Here is a 20027-nt window from a genome sequence, read left to right as displayed (position 1 = left end):
ATTCCATCCCTTTGTTGGTATTAAGAATTGCACATGCCATGTTTCATAAGAATCTTGTTTGGATTGGAATTTTCCAATATGGTAAGATTTATTTTTGGCCATTCAGAATGGTAAGATGGGATAAGTATCATTTGAACTCAAACCTTTTAGCCTCCTCACAACAAGAATATATCATAAATTGGAAAACAAAATAAATGAAATGATGGCATCATAATTGGATTCAGAGAATATCATTGTGCCTTTGTACTTTGGGAGTTTGGTGTTCCTTTTTTTTCAATGATTTTCTTAAATATGTGTTTTTAAAAAATGTTTAAAAATTGAGTAACTCTAGACAAAACCTATAATTATTAGCAAGAAACAATTATATAGTCAATTGATATTTCATTTCTCTAGTTTTCCCGAGAGGATATTTTCAAGTTAGTTTTCTTGTCATTTGAAATCATGTATTTTTTTTATTGCACTTTCTCTAAATTATACCCAAAAGGTTCAAGTTCTTGAATTTTTTTTAACTATCTATCTATTTTATGGGACAATGTCTTGTAATCATGTATAATGTTTTATAATGACAATTTGTGATTAAGATAAAAAAAAAAGAAATTCCTTCAACCTCTTCTTACTCCATAAAAATGTTCCATCTTCATGATCCTGTCCTTTGCAACAAGCTACCTAAATCATCCCATTTCTCAACAAAGTAAATAAATAATTAAAAATAAATAAAAATTTCCATTTCAAGAGAAAAAGAAAGATATATGACAGGTGAGTCATGAGTGTTGCTTTACACTTGACATCCTTCAAAGGCAAAAGCCATTCTTCAAAGAAATTAATTTACAAGAGTACGCATCTGAATAAAATTAAATATAAGATTCGGTGGTAATAAGATGTTTAACACAAGCACAAGTAACAAATTAAATTAAATTAAATGAAAGCAACACACAGATAGGGTAAAAATAAGACTGTAAGAGAAAGTGCAATAAATTTTTTTTCTTGGTTTTATTATAACTTGTGGCCTGTGTTCACTTTCCAAGCAATCATTCAAGATTTTGTCTAATAACAGTAATATCTTTTTCGAATGAGGATACCTTAACAAGCTTTTTATGCTTTTCAATCGAACAAATAACAGCCAATAATTAATCTATAACTTCACTTTTATTTCATTTTTCTTTTATAGAAGAGTTATAAAGAGAATCAACTTCTATAAAATGTGTATGCTATATAGTTCATAAGGTAAAATGGTATTTTAAAAATAATATCCTTGACCCGTTACATTTCTTCTATTTATTTATTCATTTATTTTGAGTGATTCCATCTTTTTAATTTTGATATTTTTAGCTTTAAGCTTAATTATTGTGCATTTTGAAGTTAATACTCTGACTTCATTGGATGCTTTTCTACGCCAATGAATCACTAATATATTTTATTTTTGGGTGTAATGACAAACAATCATAGTCTGCATGTATCACCATAATTGTAAAGAAGAAATTAACTCATACAAGTCACATGCTATATATATATATATATTAGTCATTGAACTGAACATGAACTTTGAAGACACTCCCATTTCCCAATTTCTTTATCTATGTTTTCATCCACATTTGAAGCTCTAACCCCAAACTTTAATTTAATAGAACATGGATAACAAAACAAGTAATTATCTTTAAATCTAAAACAAACAATATAATTATTTAATTTCTGAAAATTTACAAGCACTCCCTAGTCTGATATTTGTAATATAAGGAATGTTAGCAACAGCAATAGGTTAAAATTTAAAGATTATAGTGCTGTTTTTTAAAACAATGCCAATTCTTTTCAAACACAATAAAATTGATATCAAATATACCCAGAACTGTTTCATTCTACTTTTTTTTTTAAAATAAAAAGTTACCCTTTTTGTTTTTGTCCGATCAATTTTTCCTTCTTAGAAAAAAGGGTATAATATTATCCGTTTACTTTTCAACCGAAAGCCCAGTTTTGAACTCAATTGACCCAATCCTTCAAAAACCCAAAAAACGGCCCAACTTATAGTGTGCTCATAACCCACTTTTTCTGCTACTTTCTCATTCCCTCCCTTTCACTTTAGATAGATTCTTGTTGACCTAAAATAAATAAATTTAGACAGATTCTAGTATAAAATTAGTTTACACTATGCTAAATAATTGCATAGACTGAATCGTTTTAACACTCTTTATTAAAAGGGTAAATGAGTCAAATTAAGCAAAACACTTGAAATTTAAACTTAGTTTGTGAATACAAAGAGATGTTTTGTTTATTTAAATGAGTTAAACTTAAAGTTTAAAATTAAATTAAATTTTAAATTTTTTTAATATAATATGTTTTTATTGAAAAATACAGAATTTAATATACTAATACTGTTAAATGCTATAATTTTTGATAAAAATATATTATATATAAATTATTATTATGTGCAATAATGCACGATTTTAAAGCTTGACCTTTACCTATGACTTTGTTTAATAAAATGAAACACTTTGATATCAACTGCTCTTTTCTTCAATGAAATATATTTTACTTTATCTTTTAAAATGTGAAATGCACCTTAAAAGAAGTTAAATTCTACACAGCTTTAAATGGATATCTTGTATAAAAAAATATTTTGTTATATAAATTGGTATATATGATATGTTTTTTTTTAAAATATAGCCATTATTTGAAAGGATGAGTAATTTGAAATAGAATTTAATTTGAACATACTAAAAATATAAAAAAAATTCACAATTGCTTAATATGAATTGTTGTATTAATAAAAATAATTAATTTTTCTAATAATTAATATAAAAATTATATTTATAATGTATTCTAATCGATTGATAATGAATAAAATTTTGTACTGATAACACATCAAAATTAAACTCTTTAAAATTAAAAAATATAAAAAAATTGTATTTATTAGTTTGCTCCAATTAGTTGGAAAAAGAAAAACATTAAAAAAGAGAGAGAGATAAATGTAACTACACATTACATATGGCTCAATTGAGTTTTTTTCATGGGAATACAAGTTGAATTCTTTGAATAGGTAGCATATATGTCTAAGTTACATCACACCTTAATAAATAGGTGATGGGTCATATCATTGAAATAACACTCTAGCAATCTGAAAGTGCATGATGAGTCAAAAGTATATATAATTATATAATCTCAAATATAAAAGTTATTTTTCTTCTCTCTTTCACATCATAACATTATCCTGTTATATTAAAAAAAAATCTATCTCAACTTATAACTCTTTATTTTGTCTATTTCCTTTCTTTTAATATTTGTTTTGTTTATTTATATAGTTATGAAAATGAATTCATTAATATCAAAATATAACTTTTAATTTAAATTTAATTGCATTTTATATTTTGGAAAACATATAATTTTAGTTCTTTAATTTTAAGTTAACTAAAATTTTCAACTTTTTAAATTTAATATATTTGATCCTCCATTTGTTGATTTTTTTTCTACTTATAAATTTTAAATTCTCATTTTCTTGATAAAATATTTCAGAGTTGAATTGATTAAACTACCTTTTATTAAAAAATTAATAAAAATATCAAATTTCACACAAAACAAAAAAAAAATAGAAATGTCCACAAAAATTCCAAACTTAATTCCCATAAAATCAGAAACAGTTAAATTAGCAAAACTAATAGTACTCTGAAAAGAATACCAAATAGTATCTGTAAGATCTTATTAATTGAGGAAAAAAATTAAAATTTTTATTTATTCAAATTTTTAATTTTAATGTTTAAAGTCATATGTTTAAAGTATTTTTTACTTGAGTGTTCCGAATTAACAACTCCATCCAGAATGAAGTTTGAAATTTGATTTTGATATAGCTTATGAAGAATTAGTAATGAAATTATAATTAAACAAGGCTTTGATTTACCGGCAAACCTTAATCATTGGATAAATTTCAGTTGAAAAGTTATCTATCGTTGCATTTTTAATAAATGTTAATTTCAGTTTTCAAAGTTAATTTTAAGTAATTAAAAATGATAAATTTTTATTAGAAATATTAAAATTTTAATAAATATGATTTTCAATAAAAATATTTTTAAATAATTTAAATTAATTTAAAAACTAAACTTAATAAAATATTAAGTGTCTCCTTAAAATATGGAGAACTTCTTCTCTACTAAACTCTTTTTTTTCATAAATAAAAGAAGTAATGAAATCACAAATTTTTCATGTTTAGAATAGAGAGATACAATAAAGGAAAGTTATGTTTATTAATTTTTTATGCAAATCTAAGCACAATCTTAGAAAATCACGTTACTCTTTGTATATATATAGTTTAAATTTGTCCATTATTTGGTTTGGAATGGGCATCCCAAAGCTGGAAGTACAGTTACAAGAATTCAAATCTTCACCGATTTACGTGAGAACATGGTAATTTAGTTTCAATTTACTCAAGTAAATATGAAGTATAGTTTCATCTAGAGCATTTATTGTTGATGGTATTACTAAATAGTGTAGAAATCAATAGAACTTTATTGTCTTAAAGAAGCTGAGCTGACCTATTGAATTATTACATATGAATATAAAATATACAGGAACACACTTGAATCCAGTGTAAAGTAGACTTAAGCGAATCTAAGCTCACTTAAATAAATATGATATATAAGTATAACTTCATTTAATATTAAAGCAATGTCCATTGTGGTATTACTAAAAATTAATTTATATTAGCAACATACTCTCTTACATCCTCTTCTTCTCTTCGTCATTAGTTAAAATTTATTAAAAAATAAAAAAGTATGATAGAAAAATATTAATTTAAGAGTAATAAAAAGTGAGACACACATAATTTTTAATAAATTTTAACTAATAGTAAGAGGTATGTTACATGGTATATTGTTAACATTATTCATGTTGAATATGGTAAAAAAGGTGATTAGAAGCTAATGGTAAGACGTAGTTAAGGACCTTTTACTAAACATTAAGTGGGATTGCATTCATTTGAGTGAATCTAATTGAGGATCTTTTACTTTACATAAAGTGAGGTTAAATTAGCTTAAGTCAGTCGAAATGGAATTTTGTTCCACGTAAACTAGAGGCAATGCAAATCTTATTTACAAGTGAGTGTTTATGCATAAGAACATGCTTGTTGGATTTGAAAAAAAAAAAAAAGGAAACAAGATCATACATGTGTGTTAGGAATATTTTAAAATTTGATTTATTTGTTTTAAGAAATATAAATTTGAATTTTAGATATTCTATTTGGGACACGTGGATTGCACTGTGTGTGCATGTCCCAACATCTAGAAGTCTTGATATTTATTAAGAGATTTGAATATATTATCAATCAATGGCTTTTCTAAAATAAATTTTATTTAAAATTTCTTCATTTTAAAATCTTAAAAACTATAAAGTTATATATCATAAGTTTCTCTAAAATTGTAATGCATTCTTAATTTTTTTTACAAAAAAAAAAACTTAAGTAAAAATTTAAAACAAATTGATATTACATTCTAAAGGACTAACGGCACATTCAACTTTTACCACATTATAACATATTCATCTCTAATTTTATTCATACTAAAATCTACAACAACTCTTTTAATCTGGACATAGTGTTGTTTATATGGACACACACCACTGGAACATATGAGATATCATCAAACATCTTTGTTCACCCTAGACAACCTTTGTTAAAGGAAAAGTTTCCATTTCAGTTACCTTATACCGAGAAACTTTAATACTTATTTTTGTTAAAAATAATAATTTTACGATGAATTCGAATAAGATTTGAAAGAAGAATATTTAAAATAAAATCAATATTAACAATCAGTCATAACTATTAGTTTTATATTTTATGATTTAATATGAATATGTTTTGAAATTGAATAATTACTTGCATTAGAATGTATGTTTCGTTTTTAAAATTGGTTGACCAATAGATTGACTTGGACAGGGAAATAATGCGTTAATGATAAAATTTCTTCAACTTATTTATTTTTGCTTTCTGAATCGTTGTAGAACAAGGCGACAAGCTCTACCTACAAAGTAGTTAGTTAGATATTGTTCCTTTGTCCAAAACATGTATTTCTTTTTCCCATTTTCGGTTCAATGTTGTTTACTTACACACACTGGCACCCTCTTTAGAAGAAGGAAATCAACGAATTGATGCACCTTGTTCTACGTGGCATCGCACTGATACTAGGAATATTTGGAATTTACACTGCCTTCAAATATCATAATAAAGTGAGATTGACAATCTGTACAGCTTGCATTCATGGCTTGAAATGGGGTTATTTTCCTGGATTGTGTTACATAGTAATTCAAATTCATTAAATCAGATATATTTGGGAATTATTTTTAAAATATTGTAAAATTTTAAATATATAATTATTATGTTTAATAGAAAATTTTCAAATTACTTATTTTTTTAAAAAAATATTTTTATTATTCTTAACTTTTTATATTTATTATTTATAATTCTTCTCTACTTATTCTGACTTTCAATATCTTATTTTTAATTTTATATTTTTTAAAATTTTGCATCCAAACATTATCATGCAATTCAGGTAAAATCATTAGAATGTTGATTCTGCTCTATACTTTCTTGAAATTATAACATTCCTTGAACAGTATATCAGCATATCTTCTACTTTGTGAATACGATTATAAAAATTGTCGATAGAGACGTTAAAGTAATTGAGACATTTGTGTCCATGATCTATAGTTGAGTTTATGCTGTCATATTTCCTTTGTCTGCTGTTTATATATATAACACTTTTCTTTCATAAAATGCTTTTATTCCAACATTATTTTTTCGGTTTATTTCTTTCCATCACTTATCACCTCTCTTATCCCACACTTCTCTTTCTTATATTTCTCTTAATCGTAAACAAAATTATACAAGAGTGTTGTACAATTACAATTTCTCTGTAAATCAATCCTGAAGGTGGCCCTAATATATCTTCACATTGTGCGTTACCTTTCACTTTTATGTCATTTTCTCCAGTCTAACTTCGGAAGTTCGTATGGATACTTGCAACCCAGTGGATATTTGGATTTGTGCCGTTTTTCTACCCTGGAGGTACTTCATCCGTAGGAAGCATTTCACTCCCGTGGCATGTCCTATTTGGGCTGTTTCTGTGTGTCTTAGCAGGTCGAACTGCTTCTCCTAGTTTTCTAGAGAAGTTCACTTTTATGGAGAATTTTTCAACTCAGAGGACCTCCCTGTCAATTTCGTTGCCGTTGTATAGTTCCTTTGTTGTGTTGTCTGCTATTTCTCAGGCTCCCGCACCAGATGATGACTACGCACTCATATGGAATTCTTCACTGTATTACTTTTATAAATCAATTTCATGCTTGCTAGTGGGAATTAAGTACGAAAGTGACAAATAAAAAATGTGATTATGAGAAATAATGTACACTTCAACTAATTTCTCATTTATTTATAAATCACTCTCTTGATCTTGGGCATCAAATTTATTGGTGTTTAACTATACATTTCAACTAATTTAGCTCTTTTGATTAGTTTATAAGCTTATTTACTTTGTATACAAAATTTAACATTATATTTAAATTTAGTTTATTGTATCAAATATACAGCAAAATTAATTGAATTGGATGTGGTAAAGTACATGATAATCTAATCACGAGTTAATAGATAATTCAGAACACCAAATGTTATTTGATTTTACTGCATAAGAGTCAAAATCTAGGTCATCCAGTTTCCATTTAGACTAAGAAGATGTTTGATTTCATTTTTAAAAACAGTTTTTAGTTTTTAAAAATAAAATATAGTAAAAATTTGAACAACATTTTATTCTTAAGAATTAAAAACTGTTTTTAAAAATGAAATCAAACATGCTCTAAGAATTTTGTTTGAGAAAATATTTGTTTCTATTTTTTGTTTTCCCTTTTAATTATAAAATTGGTATTTTATTCTTATTTTGTTTCTAATTTATAAAGATTTATACAAAAAAAATAGTAAAAGTAATATTTGCCAAAATATAAAATAGAAGCACCAACAATTTTTTTGGTGAATTTTGTATCAGTTACGCAATTTTTATTTTTTATTTTTAGATACGAGTATGACCATATGTAACTTAATGAAACAGTGAAGATACAAACTTCACTGAATAAGCTACCCAAAACAGGTTCAAAGATAGGTTATCCAGTATGCTATTTAACTTCTTGTTCTGATCTCGAACTGCATTTTCATCACTGGGAACCACTTTCATCAATATTAGAAGTCAGTCCCTGCCAGTCTATTGACTCATTCTAGAATATTATAGTAGTAATGATGATATATACCAAGTAAGGAACGGAATTAGAAGTTTCTTCGTGATGAGGAAAGTAACCTGAGTAATGTGTAACAATTACTTTGTAATTGTGGTACTGAAGCAAAAAATACCTTCCGAAAGGATGAAGCCACCGTCGTACATAATATAAAATTTCCATTCTTTTCTCCAGTGATAGATTATGCCTGATATGAACGAGTTTTATTTATCTCTCCACACCAGCCGTGTTTGGCCTCCATTTCCGTTTCTCCCAAAGGCCAGTGTCTGTTATCGACCGAATGTCCATGAATAATAGAATAGAAGCAAAGTTGTATTCATGTCAGTAAAGTTTTTTTTTTATTATGTCTCTCTCTTTCAGCCATATTGCATTTAATGAATTGAAGAAGATATAATGTGATTAAATAAAATCATTTGACTAGTCAGTAATCGATTTTCACTTTAGTATAGAATATTAACAAACCTTGGTTGATCTCTTATCATTAGGAGTCCACGAGGGTTGAGAAGTGGAATATCTTCTTTTTTTCACTGAGTTTGAAGATTGTCCGGATTGCTTCTGTCTTTTATGTTCCTGAATACTTCCAGATGTTCTATTAGGTTGGTACTTAAAGAAGTCAATTACCGAAGGGCTTCTTCTCTTAGAAACTTTCGACATGTTCCCCGGGTACCCAAAATAAGGGTCAGAATTCCCACATGATAATGATTTTTGACGCAATTTGCTCTTCTCTTTTACTTTATTAATAAATTCAGTTGTCCAAGGTGAATTCTTTAATAAACTCGCCGACCGGCGGGCATGTGAAAGTGGAGTTTCGCCCAAATATGACATTTCCTCCTGGAAGGGTAAATCATTTATGTTTCCCATGGATCCCTGAGTTAAACCAATGTTTTCACGGGGCTTGAAATTAAGAGGAAATACATCTTTTCCAAAATCTGGTTCGGGATAGTGGTTAACTTCTCGTGTATCTTGTAAGGATCTCCATGTTTTCGATGAGTTGGTTTCTGGGTGAGTCCTATTGCCAAATGACAATCTCCTTGCAAGTTTATTATTTCTTATATGATCCTTTTCTAACAAGGGGCTATCAGTCAATTCAACCACCTCACCTCTAATATCCTGATGCAGCTTCTCAGAATTGCAAAGGCTAGGCCAGTTAAAACTTTTGCTCATCAAAGAAGTATCCAGTACTTCGTTCTGAGCCAACTCTTTATTTTTCAAAGATAAACTGGACTGTTTCAATTGCTCTAATTTTTGGGGAGCTTTGTGGTTCCGTGGTGACTGCGAAACTCCGGAAAGGTTTCTCACTGCACTTGCACTGATGCCTTGCTTTTGATACAAAAAATCACCCATGGACAAATTAGCCTTTGCTAAGTCACTGGATCTCCCAGCATCTACTGGCATACCAAGATCAAAAGTTTTTGGCAAGGTACAGTGATCCGGGACAGCCTCAGTTACTTGATTTAATGTTTCGAATTGCAACAATTCATCAAAATATAGTTCATCTTTCTGATGACTACTTATAGGAGTTTTTCTTTTTCTTTCGTTGTCAACTTGAAATAAACGACACCTATCTGAGTCTGGACCAGAAGATACCGAAGAGGAGCAGTCTGTCATTATGGATTTTGAGTCCTCCCGTTCCCCATATTTGCAGAAAACACTGAATAGAGAAATACTTTCTTCTGGAACATGATACCTTTCTAGAACATGCATCCTTTGTTCATGTGACCACTCAAGAAAATCATTAAGCGTGACCCCTGAAGAAAGTATAGAGTGTGCCGTTAAAGGATTTATTCCAGGAAATTGCGTAAGAAACGACTCTGCAAGAGATACCGAGTCAGGCATTTTAGGATAGAGACCCCTTGTCATACTGGTAGCACTCTTAATGCAGCTTACTATAACTTCATTTGTTAACTCCGGTGAGTATGAGAAGAAGATCTGCAAATCAATTCCCAGGCTAGCTGCTGCAGCATAAAGGCCATCTGAGGATTCCATTACAGTAGAGAGAAAGTTAAATTCTCCCTCAAAGACCTAGAAGGAGATGATAACATATTAAAACCAGTTCCGTGTAAAAGTACTCAGCTCAATTAACAACTATCATTACAAGTTCCTCTTCTTTTGGTAAAACGACTCTCATCTTTTAATTAATCGTTTACATCCATTGTGATGCTTCTATTCCGTCATATAACAATATAATCAGATTCAGAAAACTAATTTTATCCGTTCCCCTGTGCTAAGAGCTTATATCTTCCAAGCATATAAAATACCTGATGATGACTATGATTAAAACTCCTTAATTTCCTTTCAGCTGGGGTTTAGATAAAATTGGTTTTACTCCTTGAAACATTAATCTTTCAAGGGGTCTAAGAAAATGCAAAAGCTGAAGATCAGCTGAGTACCTTGTAATTCTTCTTGAGCCCTACATTTGAAAAATTATATATCGCAAGTGTTAATATAGGAAACAGCAATTACCAGAAAGCAGCCACGGAAGTAAAAACTAATCAAAGTCAGAACATCTGTTGCAATATTCTCAACACATAAAGGCAAGCTTGAGGACGCTTCTGTGGCTGGAGTTGCTTTCTTCCAAAGGTTTCTACTATCATACCACGCCAAACAAATTGCAGAACCTAATATAATATCCACCGGCAAATGTAAATCACGTTCAACAACTTGAAGTCCTCCTTTCTCCATCGCAAGAATTACTTGGTAAGAGTTTCTTCTAGACATTATCATTTCCTTATCTACATTTTGAGTATTTACAATGATAACTGTTCCAGGGAAATGCTCCTCGCTCTGACAACCATGTTCAGTTTTCACAGCAGGAATAAGGGGCACAAAATTGTCTGCTTCAGGTGCAACCATCGAAGATTTTATATCATAGCTTTGCTCCACAGGACAAAAGTTGAGTAGTCTCTTCAACTTTTGATTCATTATACTTTCCTTCTGATTGAAAATAAGACTTGTCTCACTTTCCTAGCAGACAATTGTTAATTGCACGAGTGAGTTTTATGTGCTTGCACATTGATTGGTAAACAAAATATGAACTAGGAATTAAGAGTAACAATCAATTGATGCCGCTTAGTCGATAATTTCAGTTAAAAAAGGGGACAAATGATCATTTCATTTCAACATCAGCACTGCACCACATATGTGGCAGCTCGGTTCTACTATATAATCACCAAGTTGAAGTCATAAGTCATCTTCAATTGTGGAATAAACTTGCATTTTTGTTAACATATAGGCCTTACAAGAATCTCAAAACTGTTTTTCCGTTCATAATTCAGACTAAGACATTAAAACCCACCACTCTCTTCGAATAAAAATTGTTTTTCATTTCGAATATAGTATCCTCGCTCCTCAGTCAAGTCTTTGTTCACCTACAAGCGGAGATACACAAGCAAGAGCATGTTGAAAACATGATATAGATGCAGATTGCAGATCAGTCCCCGATTCTTATTACATATAAAGCAATTATAATGTTATTCACGGTCAATCAAAATTATATCTACAATAGGTTAATTGAAAAGTCAATAGCCCGCGATAGCGCCGCTATCGCGGCTGAGTGGAGCAGCTCCGCTGCCGCGACACGGAGTGCATAGGGTCGCGTTTTTGTGCAGCGGCTGGAGCGGCGCGAATGGCAGCTGTCGCAACCGCTATTGGTTGCACGACGGAAATGTCAAATTTATCCCTGTTTTCTTAACATTAGACATTTTCAAGGGGGCAATTTTGGGATTTCGCTCCCCTTTTACATTGTCAATTTATATCATTCGAATTCGGCACCCTTCAACCCTAAGTGCTCCCCCATTCCCCATCTTCGGCAACTTCTGCTTCGTCCAGCATGCTTGACAGTGGCTGACGTCCTTTTCCGGCCAAGTTCCGGTCATTTTCGTAATCTGCGGTGTGACCTACTCATTTCTGACGACTCTTCCGCGTTAAGGGCTCCTTCGCAACCAAAATCTGACTCTGTTCACTATATCCAGCCAAGTTCTAGTCATCTTCTTCGTTTCCAGCAAGACCCACCCATTATTCGGCGAGGCCATCCGCATTGGGGGGTTTTTCCGGTGAGACCCTCTGTTTTGTTCTATTTTTCTTCTCTGTTCTGTTTTTACTTCTGAGAACCCCTCCAAACGATTGAAATTTGAAATCTTCAACGTATATGTGTGTAGCATAAACTATATTTGGTGTACTTTCAATGTTAATAATAGCTATCCGGGAATGACTACTATAATTTGTATTCGAATATTATTTTTGTTAAGGTTTTTATTGGTTTCTTGCAATTCCATCGTGTCGTTACAGTGAGGTTTTGAAGATGAAGAAGAAGCAAAAGGTTGTTACAGAGGGTCAAGATTTGGAGTCTCTGATCCACGACCATACCCTGTTTTTTGATAAGCTGATTCAGCTCATTCCAGCCAAGTTTTATTTACCAATTGATGATGAGGAGAAGCCATGGTTTCAGGGTCTCAGCAAAGCTGCAAAAGCTGAGGCAAAGAAAGAAACTAAGGAGAATATCAAAAAGTCTCGCAGAGATCGATTAGACCCTGAGAAACCCTCTGCAACTACACTTGACATTCTCAAACAAAGCATGGGAAAAGAGAATGACAGCGATGAAGAGAGGGCTGCGGTTAAGCCTTTCATGTCTGGGCTGGAAGGAGATGATCGGTCTGTGACTTACGAAGAACTTCGCCAAAGGCTTCATCGCAAACTTGAGGAGTTTCGGGCAAGTCGTAACAATGGGAATTTAGAGAAAGATAATAAGGATGAAAGAAATACTAAGAGAGGATTTAAGGAGAGGAAACGCAAGAGGGATAATGAGAATGATGAAAGTAAGCCTGCACATGGAGAGTCAGCCGAGAAAGGGAAGAAGGATGCCGCGGAGGCCTCCAAGGAGCTTGTGTTTGGACATGTTAAACTTCAGAATGAGGAAGTGCAAGGGAAGAAGAAGAGAAAGGTTTCAAAGCATAAGGAACTCGAAAGAGCTAAGAAGTTGGAGAAAGTGAAGAAGAAAGATCCTGAGAAGGCCAAATCTTTTGCTAATCAGCAATCATGGAAAGCGGCAATGGATAGAGCTTCAGGGATTAAGGTCCATGATGATCCCAAACTGTTGAGAAAAAGCATAAATAAGGAGAAGAAGAGGCAGCAGAAGAATGTAGAGAAATGGAAGGAGAGGGTTCAAACAAGGGACCAGTTGAAGGCAGAGAAGCAGCAAAGAAGGTCAGAAAACATAGCTGAGAGGATTCATCAGAAGAAAATGCGTAAAATTGCAAAAAGAGAGAAAAAGCTCATGCGTCCTGGCTTTGAAGGTCGCAAAGAAGGTTTTATTAATGATGGTTCCAGCTAACATGGCTTTGAAGTTTACTGATTTGTGCCTTCTCCTTGCATTACTATCCTGCTTTCAAAGAATTTGGGTGTTTGCAGTGTTAGAGAATGAGAATTCAAGGGGTAAAAAATTCACCTCAGTTTCTAAGTCTACTTCAGTAGATTTCTTGAAATTGAACAATTTTTATTTACTATTATTTACCACAGCATATTTTGGCAATCTGGCATTCCTATTGACTAGTTTTTATTATCACTGAATTACGAGCATTTTGTTAAGGTTAATCATAGGTTGTTGGTCTGCGTTATATTATCATTTCTGATGCCTCTGTTCATTGGATTGTGTTACATTGCAAAGTTTGCTGAGATTTGGTTCGTCTCCCCCCACCCACCAAGTAAAGCTTGCTTGTGTATTCATTAAATAATATTCCTCTATGTTACTTCCTACCTTGAAATCCAAAGTCTTAGGCTTTCTTTGTAAGTAAAAATTAGGGAGAGGGGAAGGGAAGACTTTTAAAGAATCTTTTTCAGTTTGAGACGTTTTGAAAGTAAGGGAAAGGGTTTGACAATTTCCTGATGCCATCCAGAACCCACTTCCTTTGTATATTTTAAGTTCCTCCATTCTGGGGAACTTTTAATATCCTTTTCGGGTCAAGTTTTGGTCATCTTCATCTCGAGTGACACACCAGACCCATTTGCATTAGAGATTACTTTTCAACCAAAATCTGACTTTGTTCGTTATATTTTTCTATTTTTCTTTTCTGTACTGTTTTGACTTCTGAGAATTCTTACTACAAATGATTGAAATCTGAAATCTTCAGCTTTTATATATATTTAGTATATTTTAAATTTTCCATCTAACTATACATTGTAGAGTTTTGGGGGTCATCTGCATCGGGTCATCTGGACTGACTACTATTTTTATAATTTTTATTGTCATTGAAAAATAGTACGACTATAAGGTACAACCACATGATTTTGTATAGATTTTTTTTAAAATTTTTTTATAGTATAGATAAGATGAAGTTTTAAAATTTGTTGTATGACTTAAGGAAAAATTATTTTTTCACTAATTTACTTAAATAAATTTTCTTTTATCAAATTTACTTAAGTAAATTTAGACACTACTAAATTACATAGGATTCAGATCCCAAAGCAACATATTTATCACCCTTTCCATTAATGAAATAATTAATTATTTTACCTCCCGTTGCAATCAAAATCCCAAAACATGTATGTCTTATAGAGTGACGCCGTTACAGCTTTAGACATTTCTTTTTCTCATAAATGAGATAGTTATACTAGAGAGAAAAGATTGCTTCGTCTAGTTATTATTGATATAGCATATTTGATAGTTAATTTCAAAAATTTAATCCCACAGTTTATGTAACTAAAATAAAACTCATTTTATGTACGGCCCGTACTACTTTACATCCTCAAACACGAAATACTATATATTACAATATAAAGTATAACTTGTGCAAACAAAATACAAGAAATAAGAAACTGACAAAAAAAATTTCAAAATTTATTTGCAATATCATATAGTATCTATAATATCGAGTCCATATATATTAAGCTATGCATAATCACGCAGAGGCTTACCATTAACATTTCAGTGTTCAGGGGCATTTCAACACCTTCACAGAGTGCTTTGAGAGCAGCATGGCCATCCAATTCAACCGTCAAAAAGTGAAGATGAGGCAATCCAACCAAGTTTGGCGAAAGTTCAGATATCTTAGATGAGCCATATGGTCCTCCATATTCCAAGATAATGTCAAATTTGTTGAATGGAAATAATGGAGAAACATGCCTTCAATTAAATAGTACGGTTACTTAGTCTCAGCAGAAAGTATGACCCAAAAGATGTCACCAAAAAAATTTGTGATGCATTGATGCTCACAGTTTACAATTTGATCAACTGAATTGAGGAAATCGAAAGGGAAATCAGTTTCATTTTAAAATACTAGTAGCACCCTCACATTCACATCATTTCTGATCTACAACCAATATAAAAAGGGAAAAACTCATGCATCTGCAATCGGTGATTTATAAATATAATAAACATATCTTGTAGAATAAAGTTCAATTCTAAGTATGCATGAAAAATAAAGAGATCCTGAATCAAAAGCTTACTTGTATGAAACCAGCAAGCAGTCTGAAATCAGAAGTTCCTTCATTTTAGTATCTGTGTCCTCAGGCACATTAGTTGTAAATGGCTGATTTCTGTACGATTCATTTAGTTCACTGAATGATAACCCCAAAGAAAGAAGGAGACTTCTCAATGAACCCCAATAAACTTCTTTGGCCACAATCAAAGCTTTCAAACTATCCCTTTTGATGTTTGACTGTAAAACTTCCTTAACAATTGTTAGTGATGGGTGTGCCCTAGTAATATTATTGTCCATTTTCCTTTCTTCATCTTTGATCAAAGATTGCAGGAAGCCTAACCTTGATTTCAAGTACTCCAAGTTTTGACTTAATTTTTCTAAATACAAGCATGCTGGACGGAGACCATAGAAACATAAGTACCAAGCAGCCTGTTTAATTGCACTTAATATAATAAACGCCATATTGTTTCCATTTACATGGTATTCAATCAACTTATTCTTTTGAAGACTCAGCAATTTAAAATAATCTGTATCTGAGTTATGCGTCTTTGTCAGCTCTGTATCACTATGCAAAATGGCTAGATAGGTTTTTTCAAAATATCCAGCAAGAGACACAATATTGTCGGACAACTTAATTCTATGCAAAACAGTATGGCATGCTTGTGACTGTAGACCAGCCTTCAATCCAGTGGATGTAACTTTTGGATTACTTACATTATCATTGGTGGACTCCACTGCAAAATTACAATTCCCTGTACCAGTCGCTTTTTGAGGGTTTAAGAAATAATCAAGACTGCTGCTTTCTGACATAGACATAAATAACAACGAAGCCCTTTCAGCATTTCTTTCGGGTAATTGCTCTCGGCTTCCCTGTTTAGAAGATTCATATTCTAATACTTTGCCAGAGGCAAACTCTACAGGATGATTGTCAAGTAGAGGCATGCAATCAGAAAGCAACCTCTGCAACTCCTCACTTGGTATAATGTCACATTCACCTATAGTATCACCCCATAAAACTAGATCAAATACCAAATTTCCATCGTCGAAATATTTTCCTCCAAAATCTATGTTGTTCAGATCTATCTTTGCCCAGATGTCCTGATACCAGGTAGACATTTTAAAATTGCATTTATATTCTTCCAGTAGATCCCAGTTTAAGTAAATTCCATCAGATGCAGATAGGGGTTGGGTCTTCAAGTTGGAAAATAGTTCTCCAATGACCTCATGTAGATCTATCATCTTTCTGTGATCAGATATAACAGGTATAGGCAGTGATTTGAACGTATCATCTGTTAGTGCTATCTCATTACTAACTATCAGGTCATCAAAACTCTTGAAGTTAAACTCCTTAAAAATCCACTCACTTGTTAGTAGGTCATCCGATGCTTTTGTGTCATAGAAAGCTTCAAAGGTTTGAATTAAGTCCTTGTCAAGGAACACGAATTCCTGGAAGGCAATTAGATTTGATAACATAGCACTACCAGCCTGCAATGTTCCTTGAAGGACCGCACTCGCATCAACGTGTTCAGTTTCTAACATATCCATAAAATCCCTTTCAGGAAACAGATCTGATAACGCAAGGCTCTTCTTTGATACACAATCATCTGATAAAAACTCCATCATGTTATACTTCACGGAACCCAAAAGTTCCTTGCCTTCTGTTATGGATTGATATCGTTCATCAAAATTTTGAGGTCTGATATTTTCAAATTGTATGCCAACAATTTCTACCAAAGATATGCGAGCGGGAATTTCCATACTCTCCTCATCCACTTCCAAACTAAGAAATTTGTTTTGGTCAGAGGGTGGCAGGTGCTGAACAGAAACATTATCTTCTAAAGAATATGCGTTTTCCACAGTAAGGTACTCCGATACAACATCTTCAACCAAAGATACTGATTCCAGAGCTTCGTAAGGGTACTGCCTTGATGGCTCAGGCTTGAGCATTTCCTGCATGAAAAATAGAGGAACTTCTGTGAAAGTACAAAGACAAACACATTAATGAAAATAAAACAAAATTGAACTCATCAATTTATGTCCTATTACGATATGACCTATATCCGTCCAAATCCATTCTTATGCTTAAACAGTCCATACTGAATGATGCAAGAAGTTATCAATTTTCCAGCCATAAAACTAAAACTAAAATCCATTTAGCTCCTCAAAGTTGCAAATTCAACCAATACAGCAAAAAGCATAACAGACCTGACTATACACTATATTAATATACATATTCGGATACATAATCAAAACTTACAAGAAGAAACCAATGTAATTATTGCCATAGGCAACTGATAGATTCATTTAACGAAGCTGTAGACAACTCATATTTGGACAATATGAAAGCAAGCACGCAAACCTACATCAACACAATATGTAATAAAACCAAGTAAGTGTGTAACGTCGTTACCAGGCTATTTTCAACCTCTGGGGTTTGAGACAGCAATTGCATCCTCTCCTTCTCAACGAAGCATACATTTTCCTTTAAAATACAGAGGAAAAATTAGGTGAAAATTGAATGAAAATGCTACAAAATTAGAAAGAAGCGTCTCACCAAGAGTGCATCAAGCTCAGGTGTTTCGAATTGAACCGTTTCGTAATCGACATCGTTCTTATCACTAAGAGCAATCGTTTTACACTCCTACGAACAAAAAGACTGAGATCTTATTCTTATCGAAATAAATAACTAAATAAACAAAAATTATTAAGAAGTATGATAAATATACATCCGGAAAATCGATATCAACTTCGGAGACAAGATCTTCGAAGATAACCTCTGCTTCTTTCTAAAATGCGATCAAAACAAACGAATACAGTCAGGAAGCTTCTCATGTAACAAAGCATTGCGCATAGAATCACAATTTCAGAGTGAAATTCGAACAAAGATGGTAATCAACACAAGCCACAAGACAATCCGTTTATTCTTCATCGGAGAAACAGGAGCAAAAAACTCAAACTCAATTCAACTCGCGATTCCTATTCACAGCGCTTACCGCTGGGAAGGAGGAGCATCGATATCGGTTCGGAGACGGAGCGGTGAGATCTACGGGGATTCTGCCAGGAAGGACGGCGGAGAGGAACGTGGAGAGGGCAACGTGGATGGGGAAGGGGTCGATGGGGTGGGAGAGGTGGAACGAGGAACCAAAGCGAAGGTGGTGGTGGACAGCGGAGGGAGGCGGCGTGGGGAGGCGAGGGACTGGGAGGTAGAGGAAGGGGAGGGTTTCGCGGCGTTGGGATGGAGGGAGAGTGAAGTAGTCGTTGTTGAGAAAGCGAGTTCGCATTTTCTGAAGAAGCAGCTAACGGACTCGGAAATCAAATTGAATTTGGCGCTTTAATTTGATATTTATAGTGCATGGAATTTGGATTTTGGAGCGGTTCATGAACCGAACAGTGAAAGGTTCGCTCCGATTGCCCATTTTGGATCCAAAACCCTCTTTTTCTTCAGAAAAAAAATTAAAAAATCATATTGTTGCCTATTGCACTGAAGTAGAGTCCATCCTCCTCTTTAAGATTGCGAAAATGTTTTTATTTTTTTACTGTTAAGAGAAGATACTTTAGGTGTTTTTCTTTTTTTAATTTGAGATAAATTTATAAATAATAATAATAATAATAATATATAATATCATGTACGTATAAAACTTTTTTTACGAAAGGATTAATTTTAACTTTCAGTGCAAGCTAAAAGGTATGACTTTTTTATATACTCATAATTTTTATTACCGCCTGTTCAAGTAATTTTTTACATTTTAAAATTAATTTTGAAATAAATAAAATCAATTTTGAATATAAATTTCGTAAAATATATTTATGTTTTTATTTCAAAATCATTTATTTTGTTAAATTAATTTTTATCAACAAAATTTAGTTTAAGTGTCAAGTTCAAACTTTATATATATATATATATATATATATATATATATATGAAAAAGTTCTCGCTAGAGAACTAACCACAGCATATTATAAATATTTCTAACCTGAATATGATTGTATTTTATACAGAGAATACTTGTAGTTTACAAATAATAATTCTTTATGATAAAAAGATAAATTTTTTAATTTTTTTCTAAAACATTACGTTTAACATAAATTAATATTTTTAACATTCTTTTTTTTTTTAAGATTAAATCAATTTTAAACAAAACTTAAATTTAATGAAAGAACTAGAATTTTCCTTGGCTTCCTTCCAAAGTCCAAACAGTTCCATTCTTAAATAGGCGAAAAAGAGAATGTGTTTCTACTTGCTCACATTTGGATTTGTTAGCGACCTCCTAAATATAGCTTTATTCTCAGCAGATAACATCATATATTTTTTTTATTGCATTGCATGTCCAAGACGCAAGAACAGTTTGTTCCTACTCC

At 32.0% G+C, this 20027-nt stretch overlaps 2 protein-coding genes across 2 annotated transcripts; one reads left to right on the top strand and one right to left on the bottom strand.

The window, feature by feature from the left end:
• Positions 1–8354: 8354 nt before the first annotated feature.
• LOC113866665 (protein SHORTAGE IN CHIASMATA 1) lies at positions 8355–18949 on the bottom strand. Its single transcript, XM_027501473.1, has 9 exons — positions 18662–18949; positions 18395–18454; positions 18223–18309; positions 18079–18150; positions 15694–17618; positions 15163–15370; positions 10717–11217; positions 8716–10275; positions 8355–8519 (listed from the first exon to the last, which is right to left on the bottom strand). Exons 1-9 carry the CDS (start codon positions 18947–18949, stop codon positions 8457–8459), a joined length of 4764 nt encoding a protein of 1587 aa, XP_027357274.1. The 3' UTR covers positions 8355–8456.
• LOC113867281 (ribosomal RNA-processing protein 14-C) lies at positions 11982–13833 on the top strand. The gene is made up of 2 exons (XM_027502488.1): positions 11982–12305; positions 12541–13833. The coding sequence occupies exon 2, from the start codon at positions 12554–12556 to the stop codon at positions 13580–13582; it is 1029 nt and encodes a 342-aa protein (XP_027358289.1). The 5' UTR covers positions 11982–12305; positions 12541–12553; the 3' UTR covers positions 13583–13833.
• Positions 18950–20027: the final 1078 nt, after the last annotated feature.

The sequence above is a fragment of the Abrus precatorius genome, unplaced genomic scaffold (assembly GCF_003935025.1).
Source record: "Abrus precatorius isolate BTA unplaced genomic scaffold, Abrus_2018 Scaffold5, whole genome shotgun sequence".
Lineage (NCBI taxonomy): Eukaryota > Viridiplantae > Streptophyta > Magnoliopsida > Fabales > Fabaceae > Abrus > Abrus precatorius.
Note: the sequence above shows the minus strand (reverse complement) of the source record. Positions and strands in the feature narration are given on the sequence as shown.

What these genes read in the sequence shown, in the direction of transcription:
- LOC113867281 (XM_027502488.1), top strand. Translation starts at nt 12,554, where the DNA reads ATGAAGAAGAAGCAAAAGGTTGTTACAGAGGGTCAAGATTTGGAGTCT.
- LOC113866665 (XM_027501473.1), bottom strand. Translation starts at nt 18,949, where the DNA reads ATGCGAACTCGCTTTCTCAACAACGACTACTTCACTCTCCCTCCATCC. An exon ending in GATGCTCCTCCTTCCCAGCG is followed by an intron (nt 18,455 to 18,661) that starts GTAAGCGCTGTG and finishes ATCGCATTTTAG; the next exon opens with AAAGAAGCAGAGGTTATCTT. An exon ending in TGCTTGCTGGTTTCATACAA is followed by an intron (nt 15,371 to 15,693) that starts GTAAGCTTTTGA and finishes ATTTAATTGAAG; the next exon opens with GCATGTTTCTCCATTATTTC.